Source organism: Sus scrofa, chromosome X (assembly GCF_054392235.1).
Source record: "Sus scrofa isolate SSC_HxYL_T2T_F1_AM1 chromosome X, Sscrofa_HxYL_maternal_Yorkshire_Landrace_v2.0, whole genome shotgun sequence".
Lineage (NCBI taxonomy): Eukaryota > Metazoa > Chordata > Mammalia > Artiodactyla > Suidae > Sus > Sus scrofa.
Genome location: NC_139401.1, coordinates 18,345,111 through 18,364,984, shown reverse-complemented (window position 1 = coordinate 18,364,984; position 19,874 = coordinate 18,345,111). Strand labels below are relative to the sequence as shown.

The window sequence follows — 19,874 nt, the reverse complement described above, 5'->3', positions numbered from 1 at the left end:
GAGTGGGGCCAGGAATAGAACCTGTATCCTCATGGATACTAGTTGGGTTTGTTTCCATTGAGCCATGATGGGAACTCCCCTAAATCAAAGTATTGATTAATATTTAGAGTGTAATTAATAAATTGAAATGTCTTTACTTTCAGGATTATGCCTTAAAGAGTGGTCCTATAGAAAGAATTGCATTTGGTTGAATGTTAAGTAAGCAGTGGAATTGTTTTAAGGATAGCCTTGGCCAGGATTGTTGCCTGTAAAATGGAGTATTCATTGTATCCTATCTTTAACTTCTCTGAATTCTTAACTTTTCTTGCTCATGGGAGGAATTTTTCCAGGCCTTATTAGACACATTATAATTGGTTGCCTCACTGCCACCTGAGATAGAAAGATGTGATGACCCTAAAATAAATGAAGCCTAGGCATAATGCTTTTAAGTTTAGAATATGATATCAATGATTTTTTTCTTCTTTTCTGGGGCTGCACCCGCGGCATATGGGGGTTCCCAGGCTAGGGGTATAATCGGACCTGTAGCTGTCAGCCTACGCCAGAGCCACAGCAGCGCCAGATCCGAGCCAAGTCTGCCACCTACACCACAGCTCACAGCAACACCAGACCCTTAACCTACTGAGCAAGGCCAGGGATTGAACCCTCAACCTCATGGTTCCTAGTCAGATTCGAGGAACTCCATTTTTTTGTTTTTTTTTTTTTTTTTTTTTTTTTTTTTTTTGCTTTTCAGGGCCGCACCTGTGGCATATGGGAGTTTCTAAGCTAGGGGTTGAATCAGAGCTGCAGCTGCCAGCCTACACCATAGCCACAGCAATGCCATATCTGAGCCTCACCTGTGACCTGCATCACAGCTCATGGCAATACCCGGTCCTTAACCCACTGAGCGAGGCCAGGAAGCAAACCTGCATCCTCATGGTTACTAGTTGGGTTCATTACTGCCGAGCCACGATGGGAACTCCCTCAATGAAATATTTAATAGGATAAAATGAATACGTCTTGTTCACAGTCAATCAAATAATTCAAAAATTATCGATGAAGTTATAATAGGCAAATGATTTAGAAACAAAAGTATTTTGATGATATGAAAATGCCCAAGTATTATTAGTTTTAACAGACGTATTTTTTTTAAAAAAACAGTTAAAGAAGATATAGCGGAAAAGAAAAGCACCAAACGACCTTCTCAGCAACCTCTGCCTTATGTTGTTCCTCTCTCTCCTAAGCTCCCCAAAACAAAAGTGCATGCCTCTAAAGGTAAATAGTATTTACATGTTCTAGGATTAAAAAGAAAAGTCACTCTACTATGACGTATGTGTGCTCTTGGATGTTAGCGTTAGGAGTAGGGGAGTATATTTTCCCAAATCACTGACAGTTAGGCTACTATTTGGTAGCTTTGTTGAGTAGTACTTCATTCCCTTTAGAAGTGCACCATTGTTGTTTTTCCTTAGATGAAAGAACAATAACTATAGCAGCATTTCCCATTCAGTTTTGTATTGCTAAAAGCTGATAGAATGTGGAATAGAAAAACCTAGTACATTTCTGTAGTGAAAGTCTTAAGTACCCAAGTAGTAAGTAAATGTTAGAAACTATGTGATCGTATTATAAAAAACAGTTCTGAAGATCTGCATTCCTAAAAATAAATGCTTTAAGTGAGCTATTCCTAGCCTTGGTAGCAAGACTGGCAAGGGATAGTTGCCATGAGAAATATAAGTTGATACCCTAGAATCAACTTGGATTTCAGGACAATGTCCATAAACACCAAGAAGCGGATGGCCATGTACTTTGTGTTAGAGGTTTGTGGTACAGTTTGCATGGCTTAAGTGAACTATTGTTGGAAATTGGGAGATTTTTTTACCTTTTAATACTGTTTGAGCTGTAAGTCTGTTGAAGATAATTGCCTTTGTCTTTTCTTCTTAATGCCTTAGTCCTTTTTCTTGTAGAAGAAGTACTGTCTTCTGAAGGAAATGGCATGCCCATAGAGGAGAAGCTTCCTGAAGAGTCTGAGGACTCACCACTAAATCCAACAAATTCTTCGAGTCCTGCCAGTGGAAATTCTATAAGCACTCCTCCTGCAGTCTCCAGGAATTTTTCTCAAAGTGTGCCTTGCACCTCAAATTCAACGCTAGCAGGGACCAAATCATCTACCAAGAGTAGTCACCATGAAGTTAAATTCCAAATGCAGAAGAAAAGTGAAGGTATATTTAAAAACAGTGATTCTCTTTCCCCTTATGGTTTCCATGCCCCACAACATGCCCTGAAAGTGTATCACAAAGGAGAAAGTGTCAAAATTGAGGAGGTCAGGTCCTTCCCTTCAAGTTGCTGTCAGGGCCACGCCCCTTCAGATGCTCTAATTCTCATGGCATTATAGAACTGTTTGTGGGGATCTGGATCACCAACTACATCTCTGATAGAGACTTGTCAGCTTAGTGGTTCTTGATCCGTTGTAATTTATCATTTCCTTGCATATTGTCTGGACTCTGTGAGGACTGGAAGGATGCACTCCCTCTCCTTTTTGATGCACTCTCTTCCTGTCCCTCTTGAGACTTTTCCTGGCCCCAGCCTATGTGTGGCTCCCAGATCTGGGCTCTGACGTTCTGTTGCTGCACCCATTTCCCCATTTTCCACATTGTCAGTCGTTCTCTCAGACGCATGGGAGGACATGATATGTGGAAACAGGGAAGTGTCCTATTGCTCATTCAGAAGGAGCCAGAATAGCCTTCCATGTGCAAAGATAGCTGCTATCCTATACCCTTTTAAGGATTAAGGGTCCTGGGGTTGAAGGGTAATAGGTGTTTTGTCCTTTTTCTCTAGATAGGCATTTAGGCCACGTTGAAGAGTAGCTAACTCCCTTGCGATGGGCAGCTACACTGTACAAATGCTGTGACACATTTAATGTCATCATCACCATCTCCTACCCCATGTAGATTGTGGTTTTAGAGTGATTTTGTAGAGAATCTGAAGCTAGATGTTCATTTTATAAAGGGGTAGCATACCCAATTTTTTTTTTTTTTTTGCCTTTTTGCCCTTTCTAGGGCCGTTCCCACGGCATATGGGGGTTCCCAGGCTAGGGGTCAAATCAGAACTGTAGCCGCCGGCCTACGCCACAGCCACAGCAACGCGGGATTCGAGCCGCGTCTGCAACCTACATACACCACAGCTCACGGCAACACTGGATCCTTACCCACTGAGTGAGGCCAGGGATCGAACCCGTAATCTCATAGTTCCTAGTCGGATTCGTTAACCACTGTACCATGACCGGAACTCCAGCATACCCAATTTTTAAATGTTTTCATAATATGTAAGCTTATGAAGACAGGCCTTCTCAGTAAAAGGCTCTAAAAGGTTACCTCCGATGATGAATATCTCATTTCCAAGTGTTTGTCTAATACAATCATGCTCAAGTAGCCTGTTTTGGGGCTTGAGAATGTTAGCTTCTGATCTTCCTAGAGGTGGAAAGACTAATAGCAATAACATTACTTAATAGTAATTGAAATTGTCATCATCTTTGTCACTATCTGACGTTTTGTGCCAAGCATATAATATTATACATAGCCTTATACATAGCACCTTTACAATGATTCCTTGAGATGTAGGTGCTGGTAAACATTTTCAGGTGAGAAATATGAGAAATCGCTTGACTAAAGTCCCCCAGCTAGAAAGTGGCTTGGCCAGTCCAGGCACTCTGGCTCCAGGGCTGTACACTTAACTACTATGCTGCCCACTTCTCCAGAGAATAGGTAAGCATTTCACTCGGAAACTGTCTAGAGGTGTCATTACTATTATTTTCTTTTAGGTGTCGGAACGGTTACTTAAAACTGGGCCTACCGTTGATTGTCAGTGATGCTTATACAACCTCCTGCCCTGCTCTGCCCTGCCCAACCTTGATATTTGAGTGAAACAAGTTTTTTTTATTATAGGAAAGAAATCCAGTAACATCGTTGAGGATAAAATCAAATCACTTTCATTTTATTTATTTAGAAATATGTACTAAATCAAATCACTTTCATTTTATTTCAGGAATATGTACTATCTCCTAGTGTATATAAGACAAAGCTGTTAAGGAGAAGAACATGACTGGACTTTGATTATTTTTTACATAATTATTTGTTTCATGTGATTATTTGAATTAACATTAATGTTTATGACTTTCTCTGATTGTTTTGAAGATATGGGCCCAATTAAATTATTTTTCCATGATAGAGTAGAAATAGTTGAGCTTACAATTGTTTTATTTTTAATTTAAATTATTATCTTATACCAGAAGTCAAATCTTTATATATGTTTTATTTGTAGTAATCTATAAAACTAGTTACATGTTATTCAAGACATAGCTATAGAGAGTCTGATGACAGAAGCCAAAAATAAAAAATATATATATATATATAAAAAAGTTAGTTTAGAGGTATGATTAGCCTTGCCTTTTTTTTTTTTTTTTTTTTGCTCTTTAGGGCCTCACCTGCAGCAAATGGAGGTTCTCAGGCTAGGGGTCAAATCGGAGCTACAGCTGCTGGCCTACACCACAGCCACAGCAACACGGGATCTGAGCAGCATCTGTGAACTACACCACAGCTCACGGCAACGCTGGATCCCCAACCTACTGAGCGAGGCCAGGGATCGAACCCGCATCCTCATGGATGCTGGTTGGATTCGTTTCTACTGAGCCATGACGGGAACTCCAACCAATAATTTTTTAAATATTAAATTGAGTCTTTCTTGAGTTAAAGGAGAAGACTTATCTGTCTGAATTGTTAGAATGCCATAGGCATGGCATGGTCTAGACCATCATCATTTTTACTGGGGTTGATAACAGCCCAGGAGCATTTCTTGGTAGACCAACATTTTAATCTCTGACAAGTGAAAAGGAAGATATATTTTAGCAGTAAAAGCTTTTATTTCACATCAAAGTTAACGATATTTTAAAAGAAAATAAAGGAGTTCCTGTCATGGCTCAGCAGTTAACGAACCCGACTAGCATCCATGAGGACATGGGTTCGATCCCTGGCCTCGCTCAGTGGTTTAAGGATCCAGTGTTGCCATGAGCTGTGGTGTAGGTCGCACATGAGGCTTGGATCTGGTGTTGCTGTGGCTTTGGCGTAGGCCAGCAGGTACAGCTCCAATTTGACACCTAGCTTGGGAACCTCCGTATGCCACGGGTGCAGTCCTAAAAGGACAATAAAATAAAATTCTGAGTTACACCAAAATTTGCAGTTGTAATTCTCTTATCTTCTCTTTTTCTATGCCCTTTCCCTGGGTAAATACTCAAAATACCCCTAAAATGGCCAGAGCCTAGATGATAGGAAAGAAAAGGTGCAATTTTGGCTGATTCACACACAAGAAATATCAAATTTGTGTTGATGGTTCTTGGTTGGAGAAAAATCTTCCTAGTGAATCACAAAACCCACTTCTGTTATCACACACTAACTTTAGGGAGTTAGGGGCTCTGGTTAAAAAATGAATACTTGTCTGGACACAAATTCTTTTTCTTTCTTTTTTTTTTTAAGGGCAACACTCACAGCATATAAAGGTTCCCAGGCTAGGGGTCCAGTTGGAGCTGTAGCCACTGGCCTACACCACAGCCACAGCAATGCCAGATCCAAGCTGTGTCTTCTATGCACACCACAGCTCACAGCAGTGCTGGATCCTTAACCCACTGAGCGAGGCCAGGGATGGAATCTGCGTCCTCATGGATCCTGGTCAGATTTATTTCCGCTGAGCCACAATGGAAACTCCCTGGACACAATGAAATTTCAGTACAGCTTAGTGAACAGCACAGCTAAAACCTTGTGGAGTATTAGCACTTAAATTGTTTCATGCCTCACTCAGTTACTTCTGTTTTAAACATATAAACCTTCAACCAAAATATCTATAACTATGCAGTTAAATTTGAAAGAGGTATTTAGTATATTAAAATTACTTCTGACTTAGCTAAGTAGAAAATAATCTTTTTTTTTCTTCAAAATTCAAATAAGCATTTAAGCCTCGAGAGACAGGAATTTTAAAGCCATGGGAGGGATTCGGTAAAAGAACTAATTTGGTTCCCAAAGATAATGGGGGTTATTGAAATTCATGAATTAAAGTGAATAAACTTCAGAAACTATAAAAGTATAAATTCTGAGGATTTCCATTGCAGTTAGCTAGTAAAATAAACCTAATCTGGAAAGACCAAGAGGAGATAGGTTGAGAGATAGTCTTTGAAATACTATAAGTAAGAGAGCAATTGGTTAGCTTAGATTAACCTAATTTAACCCAAGTAACAGATCTTTTGCTGTATTTGCCTGTGGCCAGAGATGCTTTGGATTGCTCAGTTTGTTTTAGGATTTTTGAAGCTTTAAGGTACCTTCTGAAGCTGCTTTTGTTGTGTGGGGGAGGTCAGGTGGGACGTTCTTGGGTAGCCATCCTCAGGTCATCTTTATCTAGGCTTTCACTGGATTTTACACTTGGAGTCCTGGGTCCAAGCCTGGGTGCTTCACAGAAGGTTCCAGGAATGAGACCATTTCTCCCTACCTAACATCTCTTCTTTCAGGATAATGATCAGGTCAAGTATGATTTGTCTTTTTTCCCCCCCATTGAAGCTCCAAGTTATATAGCTGTACCTGACCCCAGTGTCCTGAAACAAGGCTTCTCTAAGGACCCTTCAACCTGGTCTGTGGATGAAGTGATACAGTTTATGAAACATAAAGATCCTCAGATATCAGGCCCCCTCGCCGACCTCTTCAGGCAACATGTAATGTATCTTTTGATCCGGTTTTCCTGCCGTAATGCCTTTGAATGACCTCTGTGCAGGCCCTTCAGTTGGATATTGATTAGTGTGGATGGTGGGGGAACCCTATCAACTGATTTTTCTGTATGTGAGAAAGTTTATTTTGCCCAGAGTTAAATGGTAGAGGCTGGATCTGTGCTTTGAATGGGTTCCCAAGTACCTAAAAGACTACAAGTCTTCAAGTTCTCAAGAGAAGATGATTCGGCCTGGCCACTCTCAGGTGTCTTCTCCTTTGTAACAACAACTACAAGGATCCTCCTCCCCACCTGCTCCCTGCTGGGCCCCAGGACCGTGAGTAGGAGGGGGTGACCACAGCTTTGACAGAGTGTCCTCCTTGTTATGATGTCCCACAAATCTAGCAACTGTATAAGATTAAGTGCAGCTTTATTTTAAATAGCAACTTATGAATACCAAATAATATGCTTCCATGATCTAAACTGCTTAAATCAAGGAAATAAAGAATTTTGGGAGGATGCCTTGTGTCTGTTGAATAATGTTCATAGTCTTTTCTACCAAATCAAATTAGTGACCAAATATCTGATGTACCCTTTTTGATACTGTAAGAAAATCAGCAATTAGCTTCACACAACTAACTGAATAGCTTTCAATATAAAGACAACACTGTATGACACATGGACAGTTTGCATTAATGCTGACATGACCATATTCCCAGCCTTTCTAAGAAAGTTAATGACTGTTTGAAATTCATTTCTACAGTTTATAGTTTTCTACCCTTTGTCATAGATTTGTGGTATTTTATTCAAGGCATAGTATTTAAAATCAGATATTTTGATGCTAAGGCCATTTTTCAAAGATACTTGGTTAAATTTCCTTTTTTAAAAAGCTTGAAGTGAAGGTAGAAATTACCAAATAATGCTTTATAAGTAAGTTATATTTTTAATGGTTTTCAGGAAATAGCATATTCAGAGAGTATATATTGAGAATGTACAGCTGTTCTCTATTTTACATGTTCTTATATGTAACTTGATAAAATATGTTATTATTAATAATTACAATTTCTTTCTCTCTGTAGGAGATTGATGGGAAGGCTCTGCTACTACTCAAAAGTGATGTGATGATGAAGTATATGGGGCTGAAGTTGGGGCCAGCCTTAAAGTTATGTTACTATATTGAAAAACTTAAAGAAGGAAAATATAATTGAAAAAAATGTGTAAGTTTAAATTAGACATAATTTTCAGTTGTCCTGATAACTTTTTAATTTAAAAGTATTTTTATTCTCATAGTGGTTTTTGTTTTGTAGACAGTTCCTCTAAAAATATGTTATATCCAGAATTTAGAACTACATTACAGTCCAGTCTACTTCTTTAAAAACCATTAATATGTTAGTCTTAGCATATTCAGATTGGCAGTTCTCCATGTCTTTTTATTATCTTACAGTTTATAGTTTATTATTTTATTGTACAGTTTACAAATATATTTCATGCAGGAAACAGTAACACCTTTGATTTTGGTTAATGTTGATATGTAAAACCAAAACAGCTAAATCCCAAAGGGGAAAGTATCAGGGACTAACAGGTTCGCTAATGAAATCCACGAGAAGTTTTCCTTAGAAGAGAATTTAAAGGTAGAACTATAGGTATCATCTCTTTCTCAAATACTTTGTCTGTTACTGCAGTGTTCTGTTCGTGTTCTCCCAGTTTCCGGAAAGGGAATAGCCATATAAATTATTTTCCTTTTGTTGTTATTTCTCTGTATGTTGTATTTGTTCATATTTAAAGAAAAAAAAACCAAGCTTATAAACTTTCATAAAGTGTTCTTATCAGTTTTTGATAAATTTTGAACAGTTATAAGATAGATAGAATGGTTGTTTTATGCAGGAGATATTATACTACAAGGGTGGTTTGGATGGAGTCTGATTAAATTTTTTCAATGAAATAACCTATTGTTTCAAAACTTTACATATTTTCGCTAAGCTTAGACATTTAACTAGGCATTCATTTCTCACATCTCTATATGAAGACACCTGTGCCCAAATTTTTTAAAGATATATATTTTATTGTCTGTGTTTACTTCTCCTATGGATACTATACCATATTTATATATTATTCTATACCTGTAGGTATTGAAACAAGTAAATCTGTTCTTTTTGAATTTAATATGGCACTTTGCACTGCCACAGAGGTAATTGTGAACTATTTATATAGTTAGATGTTTTTATTCTGAAAAAATATGTGCATCATTTGCTATCACTAGTACCTCAGCTTAGTCTTCAGGGGTTAAGAAACAATCCATAGATTGGTTTCCATACAGGGATATTCTCTGTCCTATGCAATGTTGCTAGTTAATTTGCTTAGTTCTGAGCCATTTATTCTGCTAAATTTTGGAAGATGCATTAATTCTGACTTCTTTTGGGCTTTATTTTTAAAGTTAGAACTTTCAAGGGGAAATGGTGCTATATGTTTATCGTTATTACTTTGTATAACTTTGGTGTAATGTTTAAAAGCTATGAGAATCTGTGCTAAAAGTATCAGCAATTTGTTATAAATGCCAATAAAATGTACACCAGGGGCAAGAATGTACATTTTCTTTATTAGAAAACCAAATGTACTTTATATGAGAATGCTACTATTTAAAGGGTGGTTTCATCTATGTTATTCCTTTTTTGTTATAAGACAAAATTCTAATTTAAACTTGGTCTTCTCCCAAATTGTTTGTGTAAAGATGCTGTGCCCAGTTAAATAGTCCTCAGGTGTTTGTATAAATGCTATGTTTTACAGGTTTCAGATTTTAAAATATAATAAAGCTAAATAATCTCAACAATTAATTCAAAGACTCAGATTTGATTTTACTTGCTTTCATTGCATTACATTTATGTATGAATTGGTTACAGTTCAAAAAGCAGCACTCCAGTAAGGTTGTGGTTTTATGTGTCCAAATACTTGGTTTTAACACTTGCCCTCATTCTACTGGTGAACAGATTCCTAGGAGCAAAGGGCCCATCTCTTGTAGGGGCCTTAAATGAGACCTCAGGGAAACAAGTTAAATCAGTGAGCTTTATGTGTACTCAAAGCTTTTGTTACTTGACAGTGTTATTGATGACGTGAGCATGCTAGAAAATGCCAGTGCCCCTAGATACCTCATCTCACCTGAGTTCATGCACTTGGCTGGCAATTCTAGATGCCCCTTTACCACTGGGGGCCACAAGCCACATTGCTGCTCAGCCCTTAGCTCTCATGGTGGAAAAGCCCCAGAGGCTCAAGGTTGTGGTTGAATCACCTTCAAGATCCAACCCCTTAGCCCACCTGCCCCAGGAGCTGCTGCGATGGAACCCCAAAACTCCAGTGCAGTTCATTGGAGATGACTGAGTCCTAACTAATGCTCCTGGAATGAGGCTAGCAAGTAACAGGAATGGGGGCATCAATTTGCTGTCTGAAACTTGGGTGATTCAGAACTCGTTGTTATTGACTGTCTGGTTTGTAAGTTTTTGTCCACCATAGATTATCATGCCATGTTAGCACATGTTACCTGTGAACTTAATTATCTTTCCTCTAGTTTTGCCTCTCAATCTATCCTTCAACTCTCTGTAGGCAGCAGGATTCTGCAACTTGAGCCTTCGTCTTTCATCTGTGTAATTTCTAATCACAAGGTAGAATTACTAGCAAAAAGCAGTCAAAGCATCAGGGGTTCTTATATTGGTAAGAGGTTCAAGCATAAGGAAAGCAGATCATGAACTTGTGTATAACCAGTTACAGTGAGTGAAAATCAAAAAGCAAAACCAGATAGGCCATAGGCATAATTTAATAGAATTGCAATAGAAAAAAAGGATTAGATCTTTCAGCCTTTGACACAAGGAAGTAAAATTAAAGAGCAGATACTGGAGTTCCCACTGTGGCACAGCGGCAAGTCATTGTGGCACACAGTAAGTCATTTTAATGTCTGTATTCCTAAGAGGTCTTTTGGGCCAAGGATGAAACCTGTGCCACAGCAGTGACCCCAGCCACAGTGGTGACAACACTGGATTCCCACCCGCTTGGCCACCGGGGAACTCCACAGAATTCATTTTTAACACCGTGGTGTCATGAGAGAAACCAGGGCTCCTGGGAGAAATGACTGATTGCAGGACGAGGACAGGGAATATACAGCTGGAGTCTGGCGCGTCTTCGTATCAGAAGGATGCGCTCCACAAAAGCACAGCGATGAGATAGATCAGAGGGACGCAGGAGCCAATGGAAAGCGCCTCCAGTGGCCACATCTGGAAAGGCCTGAGCAACAGAATGAAGTAGTAGTGGATGATAACCCAGCGCCTCAAGGAAGTATCCCTGAGTCCATAGCGCTGGAAAGCGGTGACTGGAGAGGGACACAAACGAGGGAGGACAGACGAACTGTGCAGACGAATCCCGAATCAGGTGGACACTCAGCCTCCAGGGAGCGGAGCCTCACTCCCCAGCCCTTCCGTGTGTGCTGTGCAGAGAGGTATGTGCTTCCTTCCAAAGAGGACAGCGTGGAAAGGGCCAAAGGAGGAACTGGACAGTGACCAACACGGCCTCAGCCAGGGGGTCAGTGTCAGCGTCAGCAACGAGAAGTCATGGTGACAGTATGTGCCCTTGATATGTGACGAGAATGGCCCCTTATCCCTGTGGTTTTCTTCCCCCAAACCCGTGACCCTCGTTTCATCATGAGGAAAATCAGCAAACAAATGCCAGCTGAAGAACATTCTGCAAAACACCTGACCAGCACGCCTCAGAACTGCCCAGGTCATCAAAAACAAGGCAAGTCTGAGAAACCATCACAGCCGAGAGGAGCCCAAGGAGACCTGATGACTGAACATAATAGGGTTTCTTGGATGGGATCCTGGAACAGAAAAAGGTGACTAGTAAGGAAGTGTGAATCCATTGTAGGCTTTTGTTGATCATAATGGATCAATACGGATTCATTAGATGTGGCAAATGTGCCACAATACAAGCTGCTAATGACCGGGAAGATGGCTGTGGGTACTCTCTTGACTCTCTTAGCAATTTTTCTATACATTGCAGCTGTTCTAGAATGAAACGTTTATTAAAAAGTTCATTATATCCTACATTCATGTAATATTCAAATTCCTAATCATCTCCAATATTATATTTCTTTTTAAATGTTTTGTATCTTCCTGTAATTGTCTGTTACAAAGCTGCCCAACGGAAATGTAATGCCAGCTACATATATAATTTTAGCCCTCTGTTTTTAACATACTAATTTTAAATTTCCCAGCAGCCACATAAAATATAGAAATAATCAGGTAAAATCCATTTAATAATATAGTTTATTTAATGCAGCCAAACTATGATCATTTCAATGTGCAATTAATATGAAGTTATGAAAGGGATAGTTTACATTCTTTGTATGCAATCTTTAAAGCCTGCTGGGTATTTTGCACTTAGAGCACATCTCATTTCAGTCTGGCCCCAATTCAAGTACTCAGAAGCCATGCGTGAGAAGCTTGTTGTTAAACATCTAATGTAGGTCCCTAAGTGTGGTCCCGGACCAACAGCATCAGCTGAGCTTGTTCAAAACACTAGAAATGCTAAATCAGAAACTAAGAGTGGGATACCCATAATCTTTTTTTTTGGTCTTTTTAGGGCGCTCCTGCGGCGTATGGAAGTTCCCAGGCTAGGGGTCAAATCAGAGCTGCGGCCATCGGACTACCCCACAGCCACAGCAACGCCAGATCCATGCCACATCTGTGACCTACACCACATCTCATGGAAATACTGGATCCTTAACCCACTGACTGAGGCCAGGGGTCAAACCTGCGTCCTCATGGATACTAGTCAAGATTTGTTTCCGCTGAGCCACGATGGGAACTCCTCATAATCTGTATTTTAACAAGCCCTCCAGGTGGCTCTGGTACTCAAGTTTGAGAAGGGTTCTGGACATTAGAAGACAACTTAAATGCTGGTCTGAAGCAACCAGTGAGTCACTAAAGATAAAAGGCTATGTCTCTATCTTCTAGAATAAAGGCCATATAGAATTTAGACACAACAGCGACATCTGCGACCTACGCAGCAACCCCCGGATCCTTAACCCAGTGAGGAAGGCCAGAGATCCAGCCTGCATCCTCACAGGGACAACTGTCCTTCCTTTATTCCTCCTTTACCTCTCCTTCCCCGCAGTCCCTGCTGTTCCCTTTTCCATATCGTGTTCACAGCTCACCCCTGATTATACTGGAGCCCCAGGAAAGCAACTGTGTGTCCTTGATACTAAAGACCACTTTAGGAGTTTCTGTGGTACAGCTGGTTAAGGATGCATTGTCACTGCTGTGCCTTGGTTTGAACTCTGGCCTGGGAACTTTCCGTATTAAAAAAAGACCTTAAATTCGTTCTCTTGAAATAAATTTCAACATGTGTTCTGGAGAGCTGAGCACAGCTTGGAACAGGGAGGCACTTGGTTCTGCTTTGGATGAATCTCAAAGGGCTGTGCTGTGGGAAGCAAAGGATTGTAAACTGGGGGTGGGTGGGGTAGGGTGGAGTGGGGCTGTGATGGGAGTCACACTGTCAGACCTGGGTTCTGGACAGATCATTCGGGCAGCTTTGGGGGCAGGAGGAGAGCTCTGGCAAACAGCCAGATGCCCTGGACCCTCCATGGAACCCCCCTCCCACGTGCTGTCTTTGGGGGTGACCGTGGTGATTCCATTCTTTTTCTGAGCTCTTCTTGGAAGAGGAGGTGTCCCTCTGAGGGTGGCCCGAGCTGTCAGGTCCCTGGCAGGCAGCCGGCAGTCCCGCACCACCACCTTCCCTTTCAAGTGGCCACCACCTTCCCTTTCAAGTGGCTTCGCTAGTCCCTTTCCAGATGGCCCCACATCTGGGCGGCCCAGCTCTTGGCAGGGGGCTTCGATGCACCTTCGGGCGGGCGGGAAGGACACAGCCAGGCCCCCAGAAGCCTTGCTGGCAGGGATCTGGCATCCAGGCGGCAGGCCCTGGTGCACCGTGTTCAGGAGCAGAACGTTCTGGGCCCGGCAGGGAGGCCGCGGGTGCGGCGGCCACTTGTTAGCACCAAAGGGTGAAGGGGTGCGGATGGGTCTCCCCCCAGCCCAGGCACCCAGGAGCCACGCAGGGCGGCCAGGAAACCACAAGGGACGTGGTCACCGCGGAAAGAAGGCAGGGGAGGAGAGGCCCCGAGTTCTGCATCCTCTGACAGCCACCACCTGGGTGGGTGCTGGGTATGGGGGGGAGTGGGGGCGCCGCAGGGCTCCCAGGAGCTGGGGTCTCAGGCCCAGACTCAGCCTGGGAGGCAGACAAGCTGTTGTCACCCTGACCTCTCCCGCCGCCACCTCTTGGTAGGTCATGCAGCAGTAGAGCGGTTGGCTTTTATTTAACCTGTGTCCTTCTTCCTATTCTCAGCCCCATCGTAGCCCCATTCCCTGCCCCATCTCTGTTCCACACACACACCCACCCCTGGGCATTAATGAGCCACTTTCACAACCTCTGGGAGCAGTTGTGTTTTGCGCAAGGCCTTGGCCTTTCCTGGTCTTCAGAAGAGAAGGAAGCTGGTCAAACTTGGGCGTGTGTTGTTCCCTCCCTGCCCCAGCACACTGAGAAGTGATATTAATGCCCCGAATCCAACAGTCCCGCTGCCCTCTGTGGCGTCGGGATGGGGAGGAGGCAGCAAGGATTGCAGGGACACAGATCTTGGTCAAGTGTGAGGTTTCACACCTGGCCCTGCAGCCCCCAGCATTCAGGCTGTTTGGTGACAGTTATGCCTTGTAAAATCCATCTCTGTGTTGTATACTTTTTTACTTTTTTGTTTTTGTTTGATTTTTTTTGCTTGGATCAGTAATTTTATTTTATTTATTTTGTCTTTTGTCTTTTTAGGGCCGCATCCGAGACACATGGAGGTTCCCAGGCTAGGGGTCAAATAGGAGCTATACCTGCCAGCCTATGCCAGAGCCACAGGAATGCCAGATCCGAGCCATGTCTGCGACCTACACCACAGCTGACGGCAATGCCCGATCCTTAACCCACTAATCAAGGCCAGGGATGGAACTCATGTCCTCATGGATCCTAGTTGGGTTTGTTAACCACTGAGGCACGATGGGAACTCCTGGATCAGTAATTTTAAAATTGAATATAATCTATTATTTCATTTGGGGTTTTTTACTTTTTATTTTTTTATTGAAGTATAGTTGAAGTATAATATTATGTATTATTATCATAATTCCAGTGTCCAATAGTAATTGACAATTTTTAAAGTTTATACTCCAATTATAGTTGTTATAAAATATTGGTTGTATACCTTGCGTTGTACAATATATCCTTATAGCTTATTTTATACATAAGTTTGTATCCATTAATTTTATATCCCTATCTTGCCCCTCCATCCTTCCCTCTCTCCACTGGTAACCACTGCTTTGTTCTCTGTTTCTCTAAGTCTGCTTCTTTTTTGGTTTTATTCACTAATGTGTTGTATTTTTTAGATTCCACATATGAATGATATCATACAGTATTTGTCTTTCTCTGTCTTTCTTATTTCATTAAGCATAATGCCCTTCAAGTCCATTTGTGTTGCTATAAATGGAAAATTCTTATTTATGGGTAATTATTATTTTATTATATCTATATCTATCTAGCTAGCTAGCATCTTTATCCATTCATCTGTTGATGGACACTTGGGTTGCTTGCATATCTTGGCAATTGTAAAATAATGCTGCTGTGAACATTGGGGTGCATGTGTCTTTTTGCATTAGTGGTTTTTTTTTCTTTTGGATATATATTCACATCTGGAATTGCTAGGACATATGGTAGTTCTATTTTTAGTTGAGAAACCTCTGTACCATTTTCCATAGTAGCTGTATCCATATATATGCCAACCAACAGCATATGAGGGTTCCCTCTTCTTCATATCCCCAATGATATTTGTTATGTTCTTTTTGATAATGACCATTCTGACAGGTGTGAGGTGATAGCTCATTGTGGTTTTGATTTGCATTTCCCTGATGCTTAGTAATGTTAAGCATCTTTTCATGTGCCTGTTGCCCATCCAGTCGCAATAGTTTTGATGGGGCTAAACCAGTGAGATCATTGCTGTTTTGTGAGAATATTGTACTTTCTCTGTTTTGAGGACAGAGTGGGCATTTAATGTCACTTCACAACCTCTTGCCTACTGAGTTCCCTGTCCATGAATGAAGCTGGTAACATGAACCTGTCAGGTGATGTAAGAATTAAACGCAAAGATCCCTGCTTCATTGTAAGGGGGAATGTATGTTGGTACAACTGCCGTGGAAAACACTATGGAGGTACCTCAGAAAACCAAATATAGAACTACCATCTGTTCCAGCAATCCCATGGCTGGGCATATATCCAGACAAAACTTTCATTGAAAAACATACATGCACCCCATATTCATCACAGCACTATTCACAATAGCCAAGACATGGAAACAACCTAAATGTCCATCAACAGATGAATGGATTAAGATGCGGTACATATGTATACAATGGAATACTACTCAGCCATAAAAAAGATAAACTAATGCCATTTGCAGCAACATGGATGGAACTAGAAGTTCTCATACTAAGTAAGCCAAAAAGAGAAAGACAAATACCATATGATATCACTTATTTGTAGAATCTAAAATATGGCACAGATGATCCTATCTAAAGCAGAAACCCATCACCTGTGGTTCTCAGGGGGGGGAGGAGGAGGGAGTGGGATGGATGGGAAGTTTGGGGTTTTGGGCTGCAAGTTCTTACATCTGGAATAGATGGGCAATGCGGCCCTGTGGTATAGCATAGGGAACTATGTATGATTGGGTCGCTTTGCTGTACAACAGAAATTGAAGAAACATTGTAAATCAACTATACTTAAAAAAAAATGTAAAATAAATGAATAAATGCAATGATCCTGTGACCAGCCCCTCATGAAGAACAGAGTGGTGCCCTTCAGCCTGGTGCCTGTGAGAATCCCTTGGAGTTCTTCAGCCCCAGCATCTGGCTGCCCCTGACCAGCAGCATGGGGATCTCTGGGGCCCAGGCCCAGACACTAGGAATTGTTTCAGTTCCTCTGGCAATTTCAGGTGGAGCCAGGGTGGGGAGCAGTGGGTGAGGACGGTGGCCGATGCCCCGGCCGCCCTCCCTCGGGGGCAGTGGCTGGTCTGGGCCCCGGGCTCCCCAGCTCGCCCGCCCTTCCTCCTGCCGCTCTCCGGAGGACCACGCCTTCCGTCCTCCTCTCCGTTGCCTCCCGAGAGCCCCACCCACTTTCTCTGCTCTGTTTTTCTCACCCCCGCGAACCTTGGGGTCGTGGCTTCAGCTCCATGCGCTGGGGAGCGTGCGGGGTCCTCAGCTTCTCTTTTCGCCTTTAAGAGAAGCTGGAGAGGCCTGGGCCGGCGAGCCTCTCTCCCTGGCTTTGCTGGAACATGTTCTCCCGGACTGAAAGGTGAGGAGGTGCCTTCCTGAAAACCTGGGCCCTCCAGGATTTTCCAGTCTCTGTCCTGACCAGAGATGTCTTAAGAGCTCACAGATCAGCTTCCTCCAGAGGACCCGAGTCGCTAACCAGTTGCCTGTATCAGGACCAGCGGGTGCAAGAGGTTATGATGGAGGGTGAAGGGTGCAGCAGAGGGCTCTGTCTCCCTCCAGCCTAGATGATTTTATTGCTTCTTTCTTCTATTGTCTTATCTTTCCAAAACTGATTATATTTTACTTCATTCCAGATATTCCATTTAAATATTGTTTGTGAAGATGAACTTCTCTCCGAAATAGAAACAGTCTCACAGACATAGAGAATAGACTTGTGGTTGCCATGGAGAAGGGGGTGGGGAGGGAAGGACTGGGAGTTTGGGATTAACACATGCAAACTCATATATAGCATGGCTAAATAACAAGTCCTACTGCATAGTGCAGTGGACGGACTGTATTCAGTATCCTGTGATAAACCATGATGGAAAAAGAATGTATATATATATCTGAGTCACTTTGCTGTACAGCAGCAATTAGTACAACATTGTAAATCAACTGTCTGTCAATAAAGTAAACTTATAAGAAATATTGTTTGTGGAAATAATTTGATGTTATCTTTGCAGGAAAGAAATTTTGTTTGCTTATGCCAAGCGCCTGGCACCGGTGAATCCCCGTGTACTATGAGACTCTTGGTTAACTGTTGGTTAATTCTGGATCACTTTTACTCTGAAGGGAGGAGGACTCTTGGTGTCTCTGTCCAAGAGAAGGGGTGGTTTACAAGCCCCTTTTCTTTGATAGCTCCCAGATTCTGACTTTTGTCTTCTTTGATAGCTCCCAGATTCTGACTTTTGTCTTTTAGCCCCACAAAGCCACCAGAAGTACAGCAGAGCCTTTCCTCCTTTCGTGGATCAGTAAATGCTCTGGAGCAAAAGCAATCCATTCGGCTTCTCACACCTCTCAAAGTTTCTGGTCTTTCCCAGCTCTGAGCTCAGTAGTTGCTCCTTGGTATGTTAACTTTTTGATGTTCTTGTCACCGTTTTTAAAACACTTCATCCAGCTTTTTTAGTTGTCTTCCAGGGGAATGGCTGCTCTGCATCCCCCAGTCCACTGTTACAGGAGGCAGAACTCCATGGCTGCACTGAGAAATACCTCCTCTTCTGTTGTGCCTGTGATGCAGCTCACACCTAAGTGTAGCTTGATGGCACTACCAGCATCTCCTCCCACTTCGCTCGTATCTGCGAGATCTCCTGGGCACCATTTTCTGCCCTATTCAGGTTGCTGCACCGTAGGCAAACTAGAAGAAAAGCTAGCCTTAGGGGTGACCCATGGTAAGAAAGCATTCCCACCTTTCATTCTATGCCCTGTCATAGAGAGGGGATCAAGTGAAAGAATGGAGGGTTCTGACTAGAAATGAAAGTGAAGGAACTGTCGAGCATCTGTTGGATGTTCCATGACATTCCAGGAACAGACATAGATCCTTCTGAGTATAAGATGAAGAGAAAAATCGCCTAGTAATTGGAACAGAGAAAGGTTAAGATGAAGACTATTAAGTATAACAGTGGATTGGAGTAATGAGGGATAGGCTAGTATGAAACAAAACTCTCAAGAATATAGGAATAACAGCTCCAAGGAACAGCTACTACTACTACCTATGGGTCTGATCATGGGCCCAAGAAGGCACAGCTATGGCTGAATGATACAAACCACTGTACTGCTGCACTGGTAGAGCTTGCTGTAAATCGACCCTCGGGAACTTGCCAGGAGTATGCTCTGTAGAGTAAAACGTGTTACTTTTATAATCTCTCTCCAGCACCCTCTACTGAAAGGAGCATAAATTGTGCCACTGGCAAAGAGGGAGAAAAAAAATCCATATCCATTTTGACAGAGCAGGCCAAAAGGTGAATGTGAAGTGGAAGGGGTGTACCAGTGTTAAAAGTTCAGGAAAAAAAATAAACAGAAGTGAAACCAGTGAATCACTGGGGCAGTGATTAGTAAAGGTTTATTTTGCACCCACCAAATGAACAGTGTGCAAACCATGAACACTGAAACTGAAACATGGAATGAGACTCAGGTCTATTGTTATAAAGCAGCTTATGTAGTATGGAGGCAGTGACTATTCTTCAGATTGATTGGTTATGATATCAGAATTTTTTTTTTGTCTTTTGTCTTTTTGTCTTTTGTTGTTGTTGTTGTTGCTATTTCTTGGGCCGCTCCCGCGGCATATGGAGGTTCCCAGGCTAGGGGTTGAATCGGAGCTGTAGCCACCAGCCTACGCCAGAGGCACAGCAACGCAGGATCCGAGCTGCGTCTGCAACCTACACCACAGCTCACGGCAACGCTGGATCGTTAACCCACTGAGCAAGGGCAGGGACCGAACCCGCAACCTCATGGTTCCTAGTCGGATTCGTTAACCACTGCGCCACGACGGGAACTCCGATATCAGAATTTTCTTAAATGAAAGTGAATTGGTTAGTGGTCCCCTCATAGCAATTTGGAGGAATAGATTAAGTTTTGCCTGTGATGTTCAGAGGCATAAGCAAGAGCTGACCCAGGTAATGTTAGCCTCACTTGCCTTGCAAAATAAGCAAAATTAAGCTTTGTTTGTGTGTTTTGATAAAAGACACTGGTTTTGTCTGCTCAGGGAATTTTTCAAGTATGGTCTCTGTGTTTGATTGTGTTGTGAAGGGAGCATAGGGCTTCCTTTCTATTACCCACGTTCCCTGTGCACCC

General features: G+C 42.2%; 1 protein-coding gene across 9 annotated transcripts in view; it reads left to right on the top strand.

The window, feature by feature from the left end:
* SCML2 (Scm polycomb group protein like 2) overlaps window positions 1–9,542 on the top strand; it is a 105,810-nt gene extending 96,268 nt beyond the window's left edge. For 5 of the 9 annotated variants that reach the window (XM_085008653.1, XM_013985953.3, XM_003134958.6 and 2 more), the window contains 4 exons: window positions 1,138–1,251; window positions 1,938–2,192; window positions 6,570–6,721; window positions 7,791–9,542. In XM_085008653.1, the coding sequence (XP_084864779.1) occupies window positions 1,138–1,251; window positions 1,938–2,192; window positions 6,570–6,721; window positions 7,791–7,919 (650 nt within the window). In that variant the 3' untranslated portion in view covers window positions 7,920–9,542. Of the gene's footprint in view, window positions 1–1,137; window positions 1,252–1,937; window positions 2,193–3,790; window positions 4,206–6,569; window positions 6,722–7,790 lie in introns of those variants that run through there. The other 4 variants (XM_085008656.1, XM_085008655.1, XM_005673471.3 and 1 more) reach the window with 2 other exon arrangements.
* The last annotated feature ends 10,332 nt before the right edge of the window (window positions 9,543–19,874 follow it).